This window comes from Cyprinodon tularosa, unplaced genomic scaffold, assembly GCF_016077235.1.
Source record: "Cyprinodon tularosa strain WSP-4 unplaced genomic scaffold, ASM1607723v1 ctg864, whole genome shotgun sequence".
NCBI lineage: Eukaryota > Metazoa > Chordata > Actinopteri > Cyprinodontiformes > Cyprinodontidae > Cyprinodon > Cyprinodon tularosa.
This window is the reverse complement of record NW_024039634.1, coordinates 96959-116764: the sequence shown is the minus strand read 5'-3', so window position 1 is coordinate 116764 and position 19806 is coordinate 96959. Positions and strand designations below refer to the sequence as shown.

Genomic DNA, 19806 nt, shown 5'->3' with positions numbered 1-19806 from the left:
CTAAACAATGTAGTAAAACGCCTTCAACTGCTTCAAAAAACTTCAGCCAGTTTCTTTTTTGCTTTTTTTTTCCTGTTGGAAATCAAAAAGTAAAGAGAGATCTTATTTCTCTAACTTTAGTTTCCCTTCTTTGTTACTAGGGCTGCAACTAACGGTTATTTTGCAAATTCATTAATCTGTTGTTTACTTTCTTGATTAATCAATTCATATTCAGAGCAAAAGGTTCCTTAATTTAAACCAGGTTGAGTTCTGGATACAGCATATCGGTCGTAAATGCAAATTATTTTTACAATCCCTATATGTTTACCACTCTAACTGGGTCGCTCTGTCAGCTAGAGGTATGTTTCAGAGTCTCTATACTCCAGTTAACGATTAATCGATTACTAAGTTCGTTGACAATTATTTCCATAATCGTTTAATAACGATCAATCGAATTAATAATTCCAGCCCAAATTAGACCCTTTTAAAATCCACAACAGAGCTGATAATCTTATATTATGAATCTTATTGTTTCATGTGTGCTTAGAATTTCTAAAAGTAAAAAGATACCTTGAATAGAAAACATTTACCCAGTTTGTATTAGTATATTGATTTGTCTCTAAATCATGTCTTAACATGAATGTGCTTCGAAATGACACAATATAAATGAATTGAATTCTATTGAATTAGTAAATTCTTATTAAAATTTCACCCATCTTTAGTAAAAGGAGTCCTGCCTGATGCAACTTTCAGTTGGATCTTTAAACTAGACAAGCAACTGTCATGTCCACATGCCAGACAAGGTCCTTACCATACCCACCTTTTTATAATATTTCAGTTATTTGCACAATATGATAATCAAGCCATTGTTAGATATAAAGAGAGGAGCAACAGTCCACTGATTACCAAATTTTGTGATCCTCTCAACTGTCAGGTATAGAACAGGTTTCACCCTCAGGAGAAAGGTAAGACCTAAATACATTTCAGCGGTACGTGTGCATCTTTGAGTTTTGACATTTTAACAACAGCCATCTACAAACTACATAATTAGACAAAAAGCATAAAAAAACATTGTTATTTATTAAAGGTAATTGATTATTAATTTTGCCAACTTTGGTGTATTAAAGAAACCCAAGTCATTTTAAGGGTAATATTAATACACACAGGCATCACAGACCAAGTAGGAAAACATGTCTTACTGTATGAAACTGTTACCTTAGTAATATGACACAGTATATTAAACCTGGCAACTTTCAAAATCCTTCTGTATACAAACATATATGAATTACTGCTGTTAATATAAAGGAATTATGTATTCATTGGAGCCTTGTGATCTGCAGGATGAAGTGTATTGTGGCATTCCTGGTGTTGTCCATGGTGGTGCTTATGGCTCAGCCTGGAGAAGCCTTTTTTGGACGTCTTATTAGAGGATGTGCAAAGTAAGCTTTTCAACTTCTTACAACAAAAACAAAAAATATAGAAAAGCACTAAGAATATGAAGGGAAGAAAAACTACAGTTGTCTAAACTATATACAATATAATTGTTTATTAACTTTGTGTAACACTATTTTTTACATCCTTTCCTGATGATTTCCTTTTCTCCTGTTTCTTATGATAGGAACTAAAAATACCCACTAAGACTATAAAGGGAACAGCAATTAGAATTGATTAATCTACACACTAATTGGTTTACTTTATTTAACAATGATGTCTACACATTCTTTCCTTTTGAATTACTTTCCTCCTAGTGGTATCTTGGGAAAACAACAATTGGAAAAAGCAGACCAGCAGCTGGACCAAGTTGAGCTGGAAAAGCAGGACAGAGACCAGCAGCGAATGGAGAAACGTTCATTTCAACAGAAGGACTTTCAACGCCATTAGAGGCCTACCTGAATAAGAGTTTGATCGTTTGCCTAACCTGTTTAAAAATAAACATACAATCAGTGTGCTTAAGTATTTGCTCAAATGATCTTATGTTGAAGTGAACTGGTTAATAAAAAATAAGTTTTGCAGCAGTATTAAAAAGCATTTTGCCTGTCTTCTTTAAAAATAAAATCAACCCAAAATGTTAATTTTAAACAAAGTTGAAGGTTGTTGGGAAAAAAATGGAGGACGGACAAGTTATTCATATGATACAGGTCTGACTTTAACCGTCTTTATCTGCCTCTGCAGGTTCAGGTTTTAGTCCATCACTATTACACAAGGATCAGTGCTAGGACTAATTATCTTCACTACATATATGATCACAGTTGGTGAAATTATCAGAAAGCATGGGATTCATTTCCACTGTTATGCTGATGATACTCAGCCATATTCCATTTCAATTCAGTTTATTTATATAATGCCAATTCACAACACATGTCATCTCAAGGCCCTTTATAGAGACATTTCAATCAGATCATACAGTCAAAATGTTTTCTATGTAAGGAAAACCAGATGATTGCATTGACTCATTTGTCTATGAGCCCTGATGAATCTGTTATGCTCAAAACCATAAGGATTCAAAGTTCTAGCCAGACATGGAGAGTGAAATAGAGCCACACACCAGCACAAGTAGCAAGGATATTCGGGGAGGGAGAAACAGGTTAGTAGCTGAACTGAATTCATGGAAAACTGGCAAACTCAGAAAAAGGGCCACTGAACTTTTTACAGTCTAGATTGTAAAAGGAGACCCTGAACTTAAGCTCCTACGAGAGAGAGAGCAGCAGATGTAGGGCATATTTATTTGTGACACCAAGGATATAATATGCCTAATCTCACACCTGCAAAACATGTCTGGCACATAGGGATGGGAATCGAAAACCGGTTCCTGTTCAGAACCGGTTCCGTATTTTCCGATTCCATGGCATCTTTTGGCAGATTCTTTTTTCGATTCCCGCAGCACCAGAGCCTAGAGCGCCGGCTCTGGGGAGCACAACTTACGTCACGTTTTTTACGTAAGTTACGCAAGTTACGCAAGTTGGAAGAACTATTCGAGGAGGAAGACAACGAGCTGCGGTCACTTTGTGAATCAAAGCCCCGTCTTTCCTTAGCCCAGAGGGTGGATCAGGAAATCCACCTCTATAAAAGCTTGCCCTCCATCCCCTGCAGGGATAGCGCCACACTGTGGTGGTGGAACAAGCAAGATACGCTGCCCTTGCTATCTGGACTGGCTGAAAACTACCTCTGTGTGCAGGCTTCCTCCACCCCATCTGAGAGGGTGTTCTCCACGGCTGGAGACACCATAAGCGCTGAAAGATCCCGTATCCTTCCAGAAAAAGCAGATATGCTCATCTTTCTGCAAAATAACTGTTAATTTTCCCTACTACTCTTTTATAATTAGTATTTTTTGTTGTTTAAAATAGGTTATTATCCCATCATTTGTTATTAGACATTGTTGGTTATTAAGTTTGTTCTTGTATTCATTTTTCATTTAAACACGGATGTTACTCCAGTTTCACATTTCCTGTGGACATCTTGATCTTGTTGATTTTGTAAGATTGTGCAATTGATTGTGCAAACTGTTTGTTCTCCTTTTTTCCCCAAATTGGAATCGAAAAAAGAATCGATAAAGAATCGAATCGTTTCATAGAATCGAAAAGGGAATCGGAATCGTGAAAATCTTTTCAATTCCCAACCCTACTGGCACACTCCTAACTCTGACATACTTTGTGCCACCAACTGGGCTCCTATGCCCGTAATTTTCTATTAGTGCTCAGTTTTTTTTTGCACACATTCGGCCTAATCCATGCTTGCTGGACTTCAGCTGGGAACTCGCCTCTCACTACGCTCGCTTGGCTAATTGTCTGCGCTTGCAAATTGATTATATATTTCAATGAACCACACAACTAGCCAATCAAAAACAGGCCTTTTTTTTAATGCAAACAAATTATTCCCTAAAGGCCATAGCAGCACAGGCTTAATATGAGTAACGGTTGTACTTGTTGGTTTGTTATTACATGGTTGTTTACAGCCCTTAAAAAGTAAGTAGTAATTCAGTAATAATTCATAACATGAATGACTTTACATTTTCAGCTTTTGAATTCAGAAAAGATGGAAGTCATTGTCCTTCAACCAGAGTCATGCACATTAAGCTTTTAAGCAGCCATTTCAACTGGATGGCATTAAAATGGCCTCCGATAAAAAATTAAAAAAACGTTGATGTTATTGTTGATAAGGACTGGTGGTTTAAATCCTATAATAAACAGGTTTCTATAAACCCTTCCTTTTAGGTCCAGAATATTCCAAAAGAGAAATAAAAACAATTCTATGTATTTCTTAATTTAAGGCTACCATTGTAATTCTTTCAATGGAGGAAGCCTAAACAATGTAGTAAAAGCCTTCAACTGATCCACAAAACTTCAGCCAGTTTCTTTTTTTTTTTCTGTTGAACATAAAAAATTAAAGAGAGATCTTATTTCTCTTACTTTAGTTTTCCTTCTTTGTTACTAGGGCTGCAACTAACGGTTATTTTGCAAATTCATTAATCTGTTGTTTACTTTATTTAATAATCAATTAATATTCAGAGCAAAAGGTTCCTTCATTTAAACCAGGTTAAAGTGTAATTTTACACTTGAGTTCTGGATAGTGCATATTGATCGTAAATGCAAATTATTTTTACAATCCCTATATGTTTACCGATCTAACTGGGTCACTATGTCAGCTAGAGGTATGTTTCAGAGTCTCTATACTCCAGTTAACGACTCATTGATTACTAAGGTAGTTGACGATTATTTCCATAATCGTTTAAAGGAGAATTCCGGTTTTTAACACTTTTAGCCCATTTTCTGTAGTGTCCAGGATGAAATCGAATGATCGACACCAAAAGTTTGACTATTGGTCCTGTCTCTGCTTTTTGGCTCATGCAGAATCCCCCCCTGGCTGCTTCAGAACGGCTTCCATAGTGCATGTCCGATAATGTCCTTAAAACAACCTTAAACTTTCTTTTTTTTAAATATGCTACTCACCGGGTCGTCAGCGCTGTTCAATGACGTTCCAAAAAAAGTTTCGTAAAGAAAAAACGTTCCTGTAGTGTTTTATTTAGCATTTTGTAAATCCCATTGAGTTCTGTTGGAATAGTCAATATTCCCCTGCCACCGGAAACGGAAATGGGGCCTGTTTACACAGTTGTAGTCTTTTCGCTTCACTCTGTGTACTCCGACGTCGAGGTGCTAACCTCTCTGTTAAACACTTTAAAAAACTCTGAAAATGGAATACGAAAGGTGGATTCTTGATTCTCGACGTCGGAGTACACAGAGTGAAGCGAAAAGACTACAACTGTGTAAACAGGCCCCATTTCCGTTTCCGGTGGCAGCGGAATATTGACTATTCCAACAGAACTCAATGGGATTAACAAATGCTAAATAAAACACTACAGGAACGTTTTTTCTTTACGAAACTTTTTTTGGAACGTCATTGAACAGCGCTGACGACCCGGTGAGTAGCATATTTTAAAAAAAGAACGTTTAAGGTTGTTTTAAGGACATTATCGGACATGCACTATGGAAGCCATTCTGAAGCAGCCAGGGGTTGATTCTAAATGAGCCAAAAAGCAGAGACAGGACCAATTGTCAAAATTTTGGTGTAGATCATTCGATTTCATCCTGGACAATACAGAAAATGGGCTAAAAGTGTTAAAAACCGGAATTCTCCTTTAATAACGATCAATCGAATTAATAGTTCCAACCCAAATTAGACCCTTTTAAAATCCACAACAGAGCTGATAATCTTATATTATGAATCTTATTGTTGCATGTGTGCCTAGAATTTCTAAAAGTAAAAAGCTACCTTGAATAGAAAACATTCACCCAGTTTGTATTCATTTATTGATTTGTCTCTAAAACATGTCTTAACATGAATGTGCTTTGAATTGACACAATATAAATGAATTTAATTCTGTTGAATTGGTAAATTCTTATTAAAATTTCACCCATCTTTAGTAAAAGGAGTCCTGCCTGATGCAACTTTCAGTTGCATCTTTAAACTAGATAAGCAACTGTCATGTCCACATGCCAGACAAGGTCCTTACCATACCCACCTTTTTATAATATTTCAGTTATTTGCACAATATGATAATCAAGCCATTGTTAGATATAAAGAGAGGAGCAACAGTCCACTGATTACCAAATTTTGTGATCCTCTCAACTGTCAGCTATAGAACAGGTTTCACTCTCAGGAGAAAGGTAAGACCTAAATACATTTCAGCGGTACATGTGCATCTTTGAGTTTTGACATTTTAACAACAGCCATCTACAAACTACATAATTAGACAAAAAGGATAAAAAAACATTGTTATTTATTAAAGGTAATTGATTATTAATTTTGCCAACTTTGGTGTATTAAAGAAACCCAAGTCATTTTAAGGGTAATATTAATACACACCGGAATCACAGACCAAGTAGGAAAACATGTCTTACTGTATGAAACTGTTACCTTAGTAATATGACACAGTATATTAAACCTGGCAACTTTCAAAATCCTTCTGTATACAAACATATATAATTTACTGCTGTTATTATATAGGAATTATGTATTCATTGGAGCCTTGTGATCTGCAGGATGAAGTGTATTGTGGCATTCCTGGTGTTGTCCATGGTGGTGCTTATGGCTCAGCCTGGAGAAGGCTTTATTGGACATCTTCTTGGAAGATGTGCAAGGTAAGATTTTCAACTTCTTACAACAAAAACAAAAAATATAGAAAAGCACTAAGATTATGAAGGGAAGAAAAGCTACAATTTTCTAAACTATATACGATATAATTGTTTATTAACTTTGTGTAACACTATTTTTTACATTCTTTCCTGATGATTTACTTTTCTGCTGTTTAAAGGAAACAGCAATTAGAATTGATTAATCTACATACTAACTGGTTTACTTTATTTAAAACTGATGTCTACACATTCTTTCCTTTTGAATTACTTTCCTCCTAGTGGTATCTTGGGAAAACAACAATTGGAAAAAGCAGACCAGCAGCTGGACCAAGTTGAACTGGAAAAGCAGGACAGAGACCAGCAGCGAATGGAGAAACGTTCATTTCAACAGAAGGACTTTCAACGCCATTAGAGGCCTACCTGAATAAGAGTTTGATCGTTTGCCTAACCTGTTTAAAAATAAACATACAATCAATGTGCTTAGGTATTTGCTCAAATGATCTTATGTTGAAGTGAATTGGTTAATAAAAAATAAGTTTTGCAGCAGTATTAAAAAGCATTTTGCCTGTCTTCTTTAAAAATAAAATCAACCCAAAATGTTTCATTTTAAACAATGTTGAAGATTGTTGGGAAAAAATGGAGGACAGACAAGTTATTCATATGATACAGGTCCGACTTTAACCGTCTTTATCTGCCTCTGACGGTTCAGGTTTTAGTCCATCACTATTACACGGGGATCAGTTTTAGGCCCAATTGTATTCACTACATATATGATCACAGTTGGTGAAATTATCAGACAGCATGGGATTCATTTCCACTGTTATGCTGGTGATACTTAGCCATATTCCAATTCAATTCAGTTTATTTATATAATGCCAATTCACAACACATGTCATCTCAAGGCTCTTTATACAGACAATTCAACCAGATCATACAGTCAAAATGTTTTCTATGTAAGGAATACCAGATGATTGCATCGACTCAGGTATTGTTAGGGCTTGGGGAGGGCGGGGGCGTGGAAGCCAAATAGCTTGACCAAACGAGAGCTGAAGAGGAGGTTTCTCGTATATGCCATCTTCCTAATTCCTACACAAATTCCAGCTATATGCTCAGAGAGTCTCATTCATAGTATCATCTATTTTAATTGCAGTATAATATATACATTTAAAGAAAAAAGAAATATCAGTGCCTTCTCATGTGGGTCTTTATAAAAACATCTGCAGCAAAATAATAAAAATATATTTATGTCAGGAATCCAGTTTGTGTGGTCTGTTTTGTGTCTATCTCTCCCTCCACCACCAGGTGGCGCCCTGTCATTATTGGTCCTCCCTGCACACCTGCGGCTCTTTGGATCATTATCTGGAGGAGTACTTAAGCAGTGAACTGTCAGTGCCTTGTCGCCAGAGTGTTTGCCAGTTTTTGGTACTCTAGCCATGCTTAGATTAGCAGAGTCTAACCTGAGTCTTTGTTTCACTGAGTCAAACTGAGTCTTTGTCTCTCTAAGTCTAACCTTGTTTTTGTCTTTGCCTTTGGCAGTAAGTCCTCCTGCATACTGGATGTTTGGCTTCTTCCCCTGGAAAGATTGTTTACCGAGTTCACACTGAGCAGGGGAGAAACCTCCACATGTGCTGTTGGATTGTTTACTGAGTTCACACTGAGCAGGGGAGAAACCTCCAAATGTGCCGTTCAAGTCCCTCAAGGAAATCTAAGTGACAGTCCGCTCCAGGGCTCCTGCAGGTCCAAAGAATGTCTACCTGTCCACGCTTCAACATGTTCCCTCTTCTCTGATCAACCCACACAGACTGGAGGCTAGTGAGAGAATAAACCCGCCCCCAAACGTGAGTCCCTCACTAGCATTTTCTCTACGGCATTCAAGATCCCCACGGTTCCTGAACTAACCGTTGTGATATCCCCTCCAGACATCCAAGTTCCTGTTCACCAGCTACCTGAGTTCCAGATCACAGTTACCCTGTACCCTCATCCCAATAAACCTGTTAAACCTTCTTCCTGGTTCTCTGAGTGGTTCTCTGCATCTTTGGTTCAGACCTTTAAAAACACATCATGAAAATTTTGTCAAAATCAAAGAAAGTTTTGTATCACCCACCAGGAGCTGGAAGACAAAATCCTAAAATACAGATGAAAACCTTTTTTCATGGTATTTAGTGGCTGAAAAAAAGTTTTTTCTTTAATCAGTTAAACTGCACAGCTAAGGTGCTTATTTTATTACACAAAGCAATGGTGTTTTTCTTAAATCCACTGTTTTGATTTGTAATCTCTGCCACTGTGGGTGCAATATTTTTTATTTACTCTTTGTGATGGGTTTGCTTTCTTCCCTTTGGATGTAATGCAAGGATTATGATTGGAAGAAAATGGCCTTTCTTTCATTGATTACTGTGATTAATTTACATACAACTAACTTTAAAGAAACACACTTTATACATTGCTAATGGGGTAAATGAATATTCTAGCTGCAAATGTCTGGTTTTTGGTGCAATATCTTCATAGGTGTATAGAGGCCCATTTCCAGCAACTATAACTCCAGTGTTCTAATGGTACAATGTGTTTGCTCATTGGCTCAGAAGGCTAATTGATGATTAGAAAACCCTTGTGCAATCATGTTCACACATCTAAAAACAGTTTAACTCGTTACAGAAACTACAAAACTGACCTTCCTTTGAGCAGAGTTGAGTTTCTAGAGCATCACATTTGTGGGGTCAATTAAACGCTCAAAATGGCCAGAAAAAGAGAACTTTCATCTGAAACTCAATAGTCTACTCTTGTTCTTAGAAATGAAGGCTATTCCATGCGAGAAATTGCTAAGATATTGAAGATTTCCTACAACGGTGTGTACTACTCCCTTCAGAGGACACCACAAACAGGAACTAACCAGAGTAGAAAAAGAAGTAGGAGGCCGCGTTGCACAACTGAGCAAGAAGATAAGTACATTAGAGTCTATAGTTTGAGAAACAGACGCCTCACAGGTCCCCAACTGGCATCTTCATTAAATAGTACCCGTAAAACACCAGTGTCAACATCTACAGTGAAGAGGCGACTGTGGGATTCTGGGCTTCAGGGCAGAGTGGCAAAGAAAAAGCCATATCTGAGACTGGTCAATAAAAAAAAAAGATTAAGATGGGCAAAAGAACAGAGACATTGCAGAGAGGAAGACTGGAAAAAAGTGTTGTGGACGGATGAGTCCAAGTTTGAGGTATTTGGATCACAAAGAAGAATGTTTGTGAGATGCATAACAAATGAAAAGATGCCGGAAGAATGCCTGACGCAATCTGTTAATCATGGTGGAGGTAATTTGATGGTCTGGGGTTGCTTTGGTGCTGGTAAGGTGGGAGATTTGTACAGGGTAAAAGGGATTCTGAATAAGGAAGGCTATTACTCCATTTTGCAATGCCATGCCATACCCAGTGGACAGCACTTGATTGGAGCCAATTTCATCCTACAACAGGACAATGACCCTAAACACTCCTCCAAATTGTGCAATTGCTATTTAGAGCAGAGGCAGGCAGCTGGTATTCTATCGGTAATGGAGTCGCCAGCGCAGTCACTAGATCTGAACCCCATTGAGCTGTTGTGGGAGCAGCTTGACCGTATGGTACGCAAGAAGTGCCCATCCAACCAATCCAACTTGTGGGAGCTACTTCTGGAAGTGTGGGGTGCAATTTCTCCAGATTACCTCAAGAAATTAACAGCTAGAATGCCAAAGGTCTGCAATGCTGTAATTGCTGCATATGGAGGATTCTTTGACAAAAGCAAAGTTTGATAAATCATTATTTCTAACCTTGTCAATGTCTTGACTCTATTTTCTATTCATTTCACAACGTATGGTGGTGAATAAGTGTGATCTTTCTGGAAAAACACAAAATTGTTTGGGTAAACCCAAACTTTTGAACGGTAATGTATAGTTAATCAAGTGGTGAGCAAAAGGAGAAGCAAAGCAAGCGCAGAGAGAGCCAGGTACACAGCTAGGGTCAAGTGAGCCAAACAGGTGCAGAAATGAAGCCAAGCCTGTAAAGTTGTACATATTCTGCAGGCCCAGGGGAGTAGTGAGGGTGTGCTGGGTACATCGGGTGGAGGCCTCAGTCGTGGATGTATTAATCTCACAAAAGTGGGAGAACCTTGCTATGATTCAGGACAAGCATTGGGGAAGGAAGTCTGAATGGATAATGCTCTGTGCCTTCATTGCCAATGTGGCCACCAATAGATGTGGCCTTAAGATCTAGGTGTCTTGGTGACAACCCCCAAATCCAACGTTGTACACTGACAGTAAGGGTGTCGGTCAAGCTGAAGGAGTTTTATTAAGCTAAATTGGCTTATGGGTTTCCATAAGGCTTTGCGTTCTGCTGCTCAGGTGATGTAACAATTGCCTGGGAGCAGTATGGAGAGACCACGGTGAAAGACAACCTCAAAGACATTTTGTCAAATTTTCCAGAGCGCCTGGGGGGAACAGAAGTGCCCTTGGCTCAAGGAGGAGCAGTGTGATATTCATCTCAACTATGAAACATCTGGTCCAGCTCTACACTCTTAGCAGGGTGCTTGATGGTCCATTGGATTTGATTTGGTCCATTGAGGGGCGAACGAACATTCAGGGGTGGCTAGCATCTCGTAGCTATAATCTGAAGCACACCACAAAGTCAACCTATGAATGACTCAAATATCTGAAATACAAGTTAATTAGTGGCTTAGTGGAAGTTGGGACATAAACTTGATTCAAGTCCTCCTCCTAGAGCAAAAGATTTTTAAAAAGTTAACACTTAACACCACAAAAAAAGTTAAAATATTCTGCTAAATTCTTATCAGCATATCACCTGAATTTACCAAGAATTCTCTCTGATGCAACATTGGGTTGTGTCTTTTAAGATAAATGACCATCTGTTATGTCAACATCAGACCAAATCCTCAAAAACCTTTTGTAATATCTTACACAATTTCCCAATATGATAACAACCACATTGTTAGACATATATAGAGGTGCAACAGTTCACTGATTTTGGGAGACAGTCAACGATCAGCTATAGAACAGGTTTTGATCCTCAGGAGAAAGGTAAGAACTAGATATATTTCATCTGTATTTACCTGTACGATTTTATAAAAGTAAATATTTTACTGTCATCAAAGTATCAAGTAGACATCTTCAAATAATTTTTAGAGCTTAAACACTTAAAAGAAATAAAGAGGCTTTTTTAGTTGATAAATTGGCAACTTGGATAGGGCACAGAAACCAAAGTCATTTCTAATATTATCATCACCCCCATGACTGGGGGTAATGATAGAATTATGAAATATATATATATATATATTTATTTATTTTTTTATCTTTATAAAAATCTTATTTTTAAATGTGTCCACTGTGGTCTTTTGATTAGCAGGATGAAGTGTATTGTGGTATTCCTGGTGCTGTCCATGGTGGTGCTTATGGCTCAACCTGGAGAAGGCTCTTTCACAGGCTTGTTTAAAAAATGTGCAAGGTAAGATTTTTAATTGTTTACAATAATAAAAATACTTGGTACTTTAAAACTATGAAGAAAAAAATTTGTAATTTCCTATATAGTTTAATTGATTCATTAACATAATCTTTATATAACACTATTTTCTATCGATTTTTTCTTCTGGATGACATTTTTTAGGGGTATTATGGGAAAACAAGCAGACCTTCAGCTGAAACAGGCCGAACTGGACAAGCAAGACAAAGACCAGCAGCAAATGGAAAAGCTTTTGTTACAATACAAGGATTTTCAACGCCATTACAGGCAGATCTGAATTTCAGCTCGATCTTTGTGTTACTGAAATCATTAAACTGCCTGCCTTATACTAAAAGTAAATACATAATTCCTTTGCAGCATTTTACAAATATTTGTGTATTTGTTTAAATGATTATATGTTTAAACTTGACTGATGAACAAATAAATTACATTTTAGAGCACAATAAAGACAATTGTCTATCTTATTTAAACAGGAAAGGAAGCCAAAATTTTATTCTTGACAAAGTTAAAGATTGGTTGACCAGGTCAAGGTCTGCAATTGCAATTGCACCAAACGCGAAAAAGAATGGCGAGAAGATCCGGTTCGTCAAATTAAGATATAGTAATAATGTATCGGTAACTACAAATTAGAGCATAATTCTTATATATTCCCCAAAACTTAGGCTGTTTAATTGATGATTGGATGCTAACTATATACTTCAACATACCAGGAAGCAGATTTCTCATCTCAATCAAAATATTTACTTTATACAGAGAGGCGAAAAAGTTTAATCAAATCTAGTCAAAACTTCAAATAGTGCATCTCACAACTTCAAAAGAAACTTCTTATGGATGGATGAAGAGATGCTAAGTTTGGAAGTAGAGAACATAGTTGATACAAGCCAATAAGAATAATTGTCTTGATGCCAAAAAGAGAGCCCAGCAGATTTTGCTTTCACAAGTGGGGTTGTACTGGTATTGCCATAGTGTTCCGTATGACTTATGCATATAAATAGCTTTATTATAATTATGCAGGGAGTATTACAGATTTTATGGACACTACAACGTAAGTAGAACAGGAAAGGGAAAACAGAAACAAAGAAGATGAAAGAAAGAGGATATAAAAGGGGTGATAAAAGGCAGATAACGATAAAACATCTTTAGTCTGCTTCATCACCTGCAAAGAGATGTAAAAAGAACAGCACAACCAACGGATATAGTGTAAGAGATACAATAAAGTATCACCTTGATAGAACAACTTCTATGCAACTCAACTTGTGGTTAGGATCCAAATCAGAATTATGGCTGTACATCCATAACATTCAGGCATGGAATATGTAAATGAGATATGAGGTACAACCCTGAAGTAGATCAAATCCTGATGAACAGGTTGCATGTAGGCAAGACTTTTGCACACTATTTAGTTATTTATTTAATTGGGATATGTGCTTAGAATTAGCACATAACATTTAAAAGCTGACATTGATTATGTTCTTGACGCCCCTTTCAAATCTTCTGTCCTCCCTGTCCAAAATCTGAACACTTTGGTCTTTAAATGTCCTTTGAAGACCAAAGTGTTCAGATCTTGGACAGGGCAGATGGTTTAAAAGAGCTTTCAAGGAAGCCATCTTTGTGAAAAGAGAAAAGCCATCACTGAACAGAGGGACAGTATTGTGGTTTCAGCTTCCAAGCATTTACAAATCAGTCATGGAATTCATTCCCAAGAGGTTACCTAAGCACTTTGACTATGAGTCAAAATACCAACCACATAGCCCATGCACAACAAAGTGCTCCAACAATCCAGAACAACAAAGGGTGGCTATTTGATTAACATCTTACTTGGAATGTGTGCAGGAGGATGTTCCTCCATCCTGCTTAAATTCATCTGCAGTCCAAACAGAGTTAGCTCCGGTGCGAGCCAACAGAGTTGACAAAGATTCCTAGATAGGTGTCAAAACATCTCCAAAAAAAACTGTGCGAATGTCCGGTTGCCTTCAAATTTAAGCTTGTTTTTGGCATCCATTATGACTGAAAATTTACATAGGCATCTACAGTTTATATACATACTAAGGCTTTTGTTATGATTATGATTAAATTTGCGGTCAATTAATAGATTTATCTAGTACATCTCATGGGGAACATAATAAAATGCAAATACAAGTAGAATGTTTTTTAAATGAATACGGGTAACCATTTATTTATGTACTACAGCAGAACTGCAACACTTAACCCAAAAAAAGGGAAGCTCTTGTTGCTCAAACAAGTTAATGGTTTAGTGGGAGGATTATTGGACCTACCTTTGAGGTTTTATTAACAACCATTTTTGTAATACGGCAAATTGTACAATCATGTGTTTATTTCATTTTAGTCTATTTAATAAAGAGATAGAGAGAACTAGTCGCAATAGATCTCTTCATACTTCTTGGTAATTTCATTCCTGTTGAAAACATTGTAAACCTAACAAGTCCACGGAACTCATGCATAAAAGAGTGCTTTTTTCATACTAAGTCAGCGGGAGCAACTAATATTCAAACTTATAACACTAAAACAAATTCTGACGTATAAAACCTTGCGTACATATCACATGGCTTTCTTTTATAAGTCCTAATTTGCAGGACATTTGTCTCAGCAGAAAAAAAACTGCTTGTAATGCCCAGTCTTCACCGACAAATGAATATGCAGTGTAAACTATAAGTATAAATAGCTGATAGGCATCCACCACGTGTCAAAATAACCATAGCAACAGTTTAATAAGACAGAAAAAAGAGAGTTGTGAAACAGTGCTATACGCATCGAGAGACATTGTCTACACACCATGGGGGGCATTTATAGTGTAATAAAGCAAACCAACAACTTCCAACAACCAATATCTGAGCAATGTTTATGATGGGACTGTCACAAATAAATTGCATGGGTCAGCCCAAAGATACGTGTTAAAACCTTTGAATCAGCTCCCTTTCAAAAGCTCCAGTTGCAAATAGTGAAACATAGGTAGTACTTTAACAGAGATGCAAGTTTCATGCAGTGCTCCTAAATGATTGCCCTGAGCATTCAAACCAGTAGGTCAGTATTATCTTTGAACACAGGTTTCCTTCAAATTCTTCCATTAGGAATGTCCTCCAGCAGTGCCAACATTACACAGCTATTTATGGTCCTTCACCTTGTCCACCTTATGAAACATTACGTCTGACTTGTTAAGAGTGAATCTCGTAATCGGATGCAATCTAATTCTCATGAGAATGAAAATGTCCTTTAGTTAATGTAACATGCATGTTAAGCTCCTTAGCACTCAGACCAATGCACATTTACATCTACACATGACCGAAACAGGAAAACATACAGTTTGATTAAGGGTGTTTCCATCATTTTTGGAGGTGTGTTACTTTATTGTGTAAAGCTAAGAGTGATTGTTTGTATGAGGCATGTTAGAAGCAAGATTTCAAGGCTGCTGCAGTCCAAAAGTTATGACTGCTCTATACGGCTAAAAAATGCATCACAGTATTCGCATTTTTACCTCTTTGAAATAAGGACCAGCAAAAAAAAAAGTTGGAATATAAAAATGCAACCCTAAACCTATTTTGACATAATCTTTAAAAATGCATTAGCCTAACTACCTAACTTGCTAAGTTTGGAGATGACAGGTTGAAACTCAAGTTAAACAGGTTAAACCTTTCCTCTGCCCATATCCCCACAAATACAAACTGTCTCTGAATCCAAGTTTAATGACATTGGTAAAAGTTTTATTGGATGTATTTTCTACTGACATTGATGCGGTGTCTAAAACGTTATATACTGATTTATTGCCCAGACCTACATGAATCAATGCACTCATTCAAATAATGTCCTTTTTTATACATTCAAACCTGCACATGAAACATTGCGGCCAAGGTATGAAAAGTAGCATGTAAGCTTAAAAGGTTAAGGTTTGAGTCATTGTAAAGAGATAAGCATGGTTTTCATGACTGTCCTCGAGGATTACTTCATTGTTTATCTGCCTTCTCCTGTTCCTGTGAACCAAGAGTCCGGTAAAGAGCTGAGAACATCACCCAATGACTTCTTCTTAAGCTGGGGTGGAAAGACAAATTCTAGTGAATTTAAGTAAAGGGATGAAATAGTACTTCTCCACTTTTAAATATCAAACAAGACCTGCAAAATTTTGCTTATTTGAAATTCAGCTTAAACTAAATATTGGCTTATGTACATGTTAAAGTGTGGGCACATTTAATTAAGTATATTACAATGGTCTGGAAAATCTGATAGAGAGACATTTGATTACAGGATGGATTATTTTTGCAGGTGTTGAAAACATTGAATTAATTAGCAAAACTTGAGGTAAGTCAAAACATACAAGGTATAAAAATTACAATTTAAGAATTATTGGTTGTAGGTTAAGTAGTTTGACCCAACTAGGGTACCCTAACCTGCTTCAGATGGGTATCGGTAAGCTAGATTCTGATCACTACTTTGCTTAAGAGTTCACGGTAGAAACTTGCAGAAAACTTGCATGACATGTTAAAAAATTTGTTACGAGCTGTCTGGTCAAGTTTTCATGCCACCACAGCTGAATAATATTTCGCAATATTATCACATCTGTTCGTGACACATCAACACACCCGCTTGCATTATAAAAGTGCAGCAGTCCATCAGTGCAGAGATTACTATAGATCAGGACATCCTCCTTTCTGCTCAGTGAACACCACAACGATCAAGTACTGGAAGGTAGGTTCCTAACTGGACATGTGATCATGTCTGTGATATATTTGTCAAAGTTTACTTTTTTACATAGTGATTGTAAGTTGTAACTTGTTTTTTTTGCACACCATCCACATCCTCTAGAAATGATGGTTCTGTAGAAATAATTTACTATCTTTTTTTTGGATACTTGGTTTACATACTTAGATGGTTGCCAGCAGCATAACCATGTACAGTAGCAGGAGGTTGTAAGATTAAGGCCATATTTTGTGCTGTTTGCATATTGACAATTTGTTATTGACAATATGTATTTTTAAGTTCTTTATGAACAACCTAAATACCCTTTCAGTATCACAGTGTGCACTTTCTACAGGTAGGCTTTTTGTTTTTCACAATTAAACAACATGATTTAAGTGATGCAGTGAAATCACTCTGAGTCACCAGTGAATTTTGCCCTTGACATATTGCAGCATCATTAGCAAATCATCTTTTTGTTTCTGCTTTGTTTTGTTTTTTTTGTATATATATATATATATATATATATATATATATATATATATATATGTATATTACCCATAAAAAACAAAAGTCTTTTTAGCTTCCTCTGTACCGGTGTATGCAAATTAAATCAAAAGGGTTACTCAAAAGCACAAAGAAAGTACAGGAGCTATATTCTTTTTAATTTCAACATGACTTAATACAAAACAAGTCAAGGGAGACTCAGCAAGCTGTTTGTCAGAAAATTATATATATATATATATATATATATATTATAATTATAATATATATATATGATCAAATATATAATATTTTTTCTGGCATTGTGTAAAGAAGAAAGCAGTTATAAAAATACGAAAAAAAAATCTTTCACAAATTTAACATTTCGCAGACAGAACATGTACATCCTTCTCCACCAGGGCTATTCGGGCAAGAAAAGATATTACTCTAGTTCTATTAGTAGTTCATGTGGCTACCACAGATAAATAAAATGCTGCTGCTTTGTTCTGCCTCCTGATCGTACAATTAAACCATCAGACTAAGATTACCTGTTGGGATTTAATCTCAATGCTTGACATATTTAAATATCATAAAGCCACTTTCATTAATGTTCTAAAAATGACTTGACTGCAATGGTACGGGGTGCATCTGGTACCTAGGCTTTCAGTGGACGCCTAAGATAATGTCAAACTTCTACTCTATAACCACAGCTCTGCAACATTTACATCATCAGTAGATGTTCAAGTTCAAGTTGACTTGAACTGAACCACTTAATACAATTGTTGACCTTGTAAAAAAATTCTCTATTTTAATTGTTTGGATCTTGTTTTTTTTTTTTTGCAGGATGAAGATTAGTGCGGCCTTTCTTGTGTTTTCCTTTGTTGTCCTATTGGCTCAACCCAGTGATGGATTTTTTGGTCTTATTGGTCATGCCATTCATGGCATTTCTAGGTAACTACCAACTGATTTTCTGTTATAATTTTATAATTAGATTCATCTTTACATCTAAGTGTCATTGGTAAAAAAAAAAAAAAAGAATTTAGTTAATCCCTTGTTACTTACTTTTTTGAAAGTTTGATTCATGGAGCAATCCATGGAGCAAGAAAGGAACAAGCGGACCAGAATGAAGTGGATCAGATGCAGCTGGACCAGAATGTGGAGCAGAAGCAGCTGGACCATAAAATGGACCAGAAGCAGCTTGATCGGAAAATGGAAAAGATGCTTCTGGATCAACAGCAGCTCGACCAGCAGCTTGAGGAGGAGCTGGAAAAACGCTCACTGAAACACAGAGCTGCACAGCATCGTTTGAATTAGACAAACGACATGAGGCTGCTCGGTTTCTGTTGGTTTTTCAAAGTATTGATGCGGACTAACCTTTTGTAAAACCATCTTATTCAAATTTCTTAAAATCTTACTTCTAGAGCTCAAGACTGTATATTAGTCTTCTCTTATAAAGACAATAAACAGTTAATTAAATGTGTCATTTTATTGCTGTAAATCTGTAACCCCGAGTGTAGAGATTCTTGGACTACCAAGCAGACCCTTTCACATAAAGTTTAAATAATAAATGGAAAACTTTAGAAACATTTTTCATCTGTACTTAGTTTTCATGAGTGCAACACAATGCATCACTGTATCTACCATAAAAGGCTATTTTCCCTTTTGATTGAAACAAAAATTGTCAGATGGCAAAAAGAGTTTCAACTGAGGATCACAGGTTATCATAAAAAAAACAGGGTATTGAAATCTTTAATAGACCGTGGTGTAAGACTGGACTCAGCTTTCAACATCATAATTGCAATCGTATAAAAAATTTCAATTGAGGATACACCAAAATGATAGGAATATTTTAGCTAGGTTAAACATTATTAATATTAACACATCTAGAAGACTACAGATTGCCTGGATGATGCTTCTCCAAATACCATTTGGATAAAGCTAAACTGGTGACAGGGAATTATCTAAGCAAACAAAATCTGCTGCAAAAGAAAGAAGCCCCATAATTTCTCGGTCCACTCAGGTCCATTATGTGCAAGCTGTTAGTGATCTGTCTGCAGTTAACAGAAAAACCAATCACACTTTATTATGCAAATTCTAAAAGTCTAAAAACAGCCCAGTTATTTAACATCAGATTATTATAGCACTCATCCTGAGGGAAGGTCAGCTGAAGAGGTAAAACTCTGAGGATGCAGTTTAACTCTGATAGTCATGTTGGGGTCCAAGTTATAATCTTATTTACCGTACAAATATTTAGGTACAATGCAAAAGTCAAAATACGTTCTTTCGGCTTGCAAATTCTAACTTATTCTTTGTCAGGTATGTCAGTGGAAGTGTTTTTCAATCAAAGAAACACATTGATCTGAGTTGGCAATGCAATTCAAACTCCGATAGACATGCTTCCATAGGAAAAAAACATTAAATTGCTGTTAAATTTATTTTTGACTTGGTTCAGACTTCATTAGTTCATCACCTTCAAAATACACATCTTTTCAAAGCTGTCTGCAGTTTTCACATCATTGCCAGTGATATTCTGT

The 19806-nt window shown here is 36.5% G+C and overlaps 2 protein-coding genes across 2 annotated transcripts; both read left to right on the top strand.

The window, feature by feature from the left end:
* The first annotated feature begins 911 nt into the window (after nucleotides 1-911).
* LOC119775305 (moronecidin-like) lies at nucleotides 912-7097 on the top strand. The gene is made up of 3 exons (XM_038273240.1): nucleotides 912-944; nucleotides 6516-6614; nucleotides 6888-7097. Exons 2-3 carry the CDS (start codon nucleotides 6517-6519, stop codon nucleotides 7018-7020), a joined length of 231 nt encoding a protein of 76 aa, XP_038129168.1. The 5' UTR covers nucleotides 912-944; nucleotide 6516; the 3' UTR covers nucleotides 7021-7097.
* Nucleotides 7098-16645: 9548 nt separating this feature from the next.
* LOC119775299 (dicentracin-like) lies at nucleotides 16646-18852 on the top strand. The gene is made up of 3 exons (XM_038273233.1): nucleotides 16646-16801; nucleotides 18116-18223; nucleotides 18346-18852. Exons 2-3 carry the CDS (start codon nucleotides 18117-18119, stop codon nucleotides 18584-18586), a joined length of 348 nt encoding a protein of 115 aa, XP_038129161.1. The 5' UTR covers nucleotides 16646-16801; nucleotide 18116; the 3' UTR covers nucleotides 18587-18852.
* Nucleotides 18853-19806: the final 954 nt, after the last annotated feature.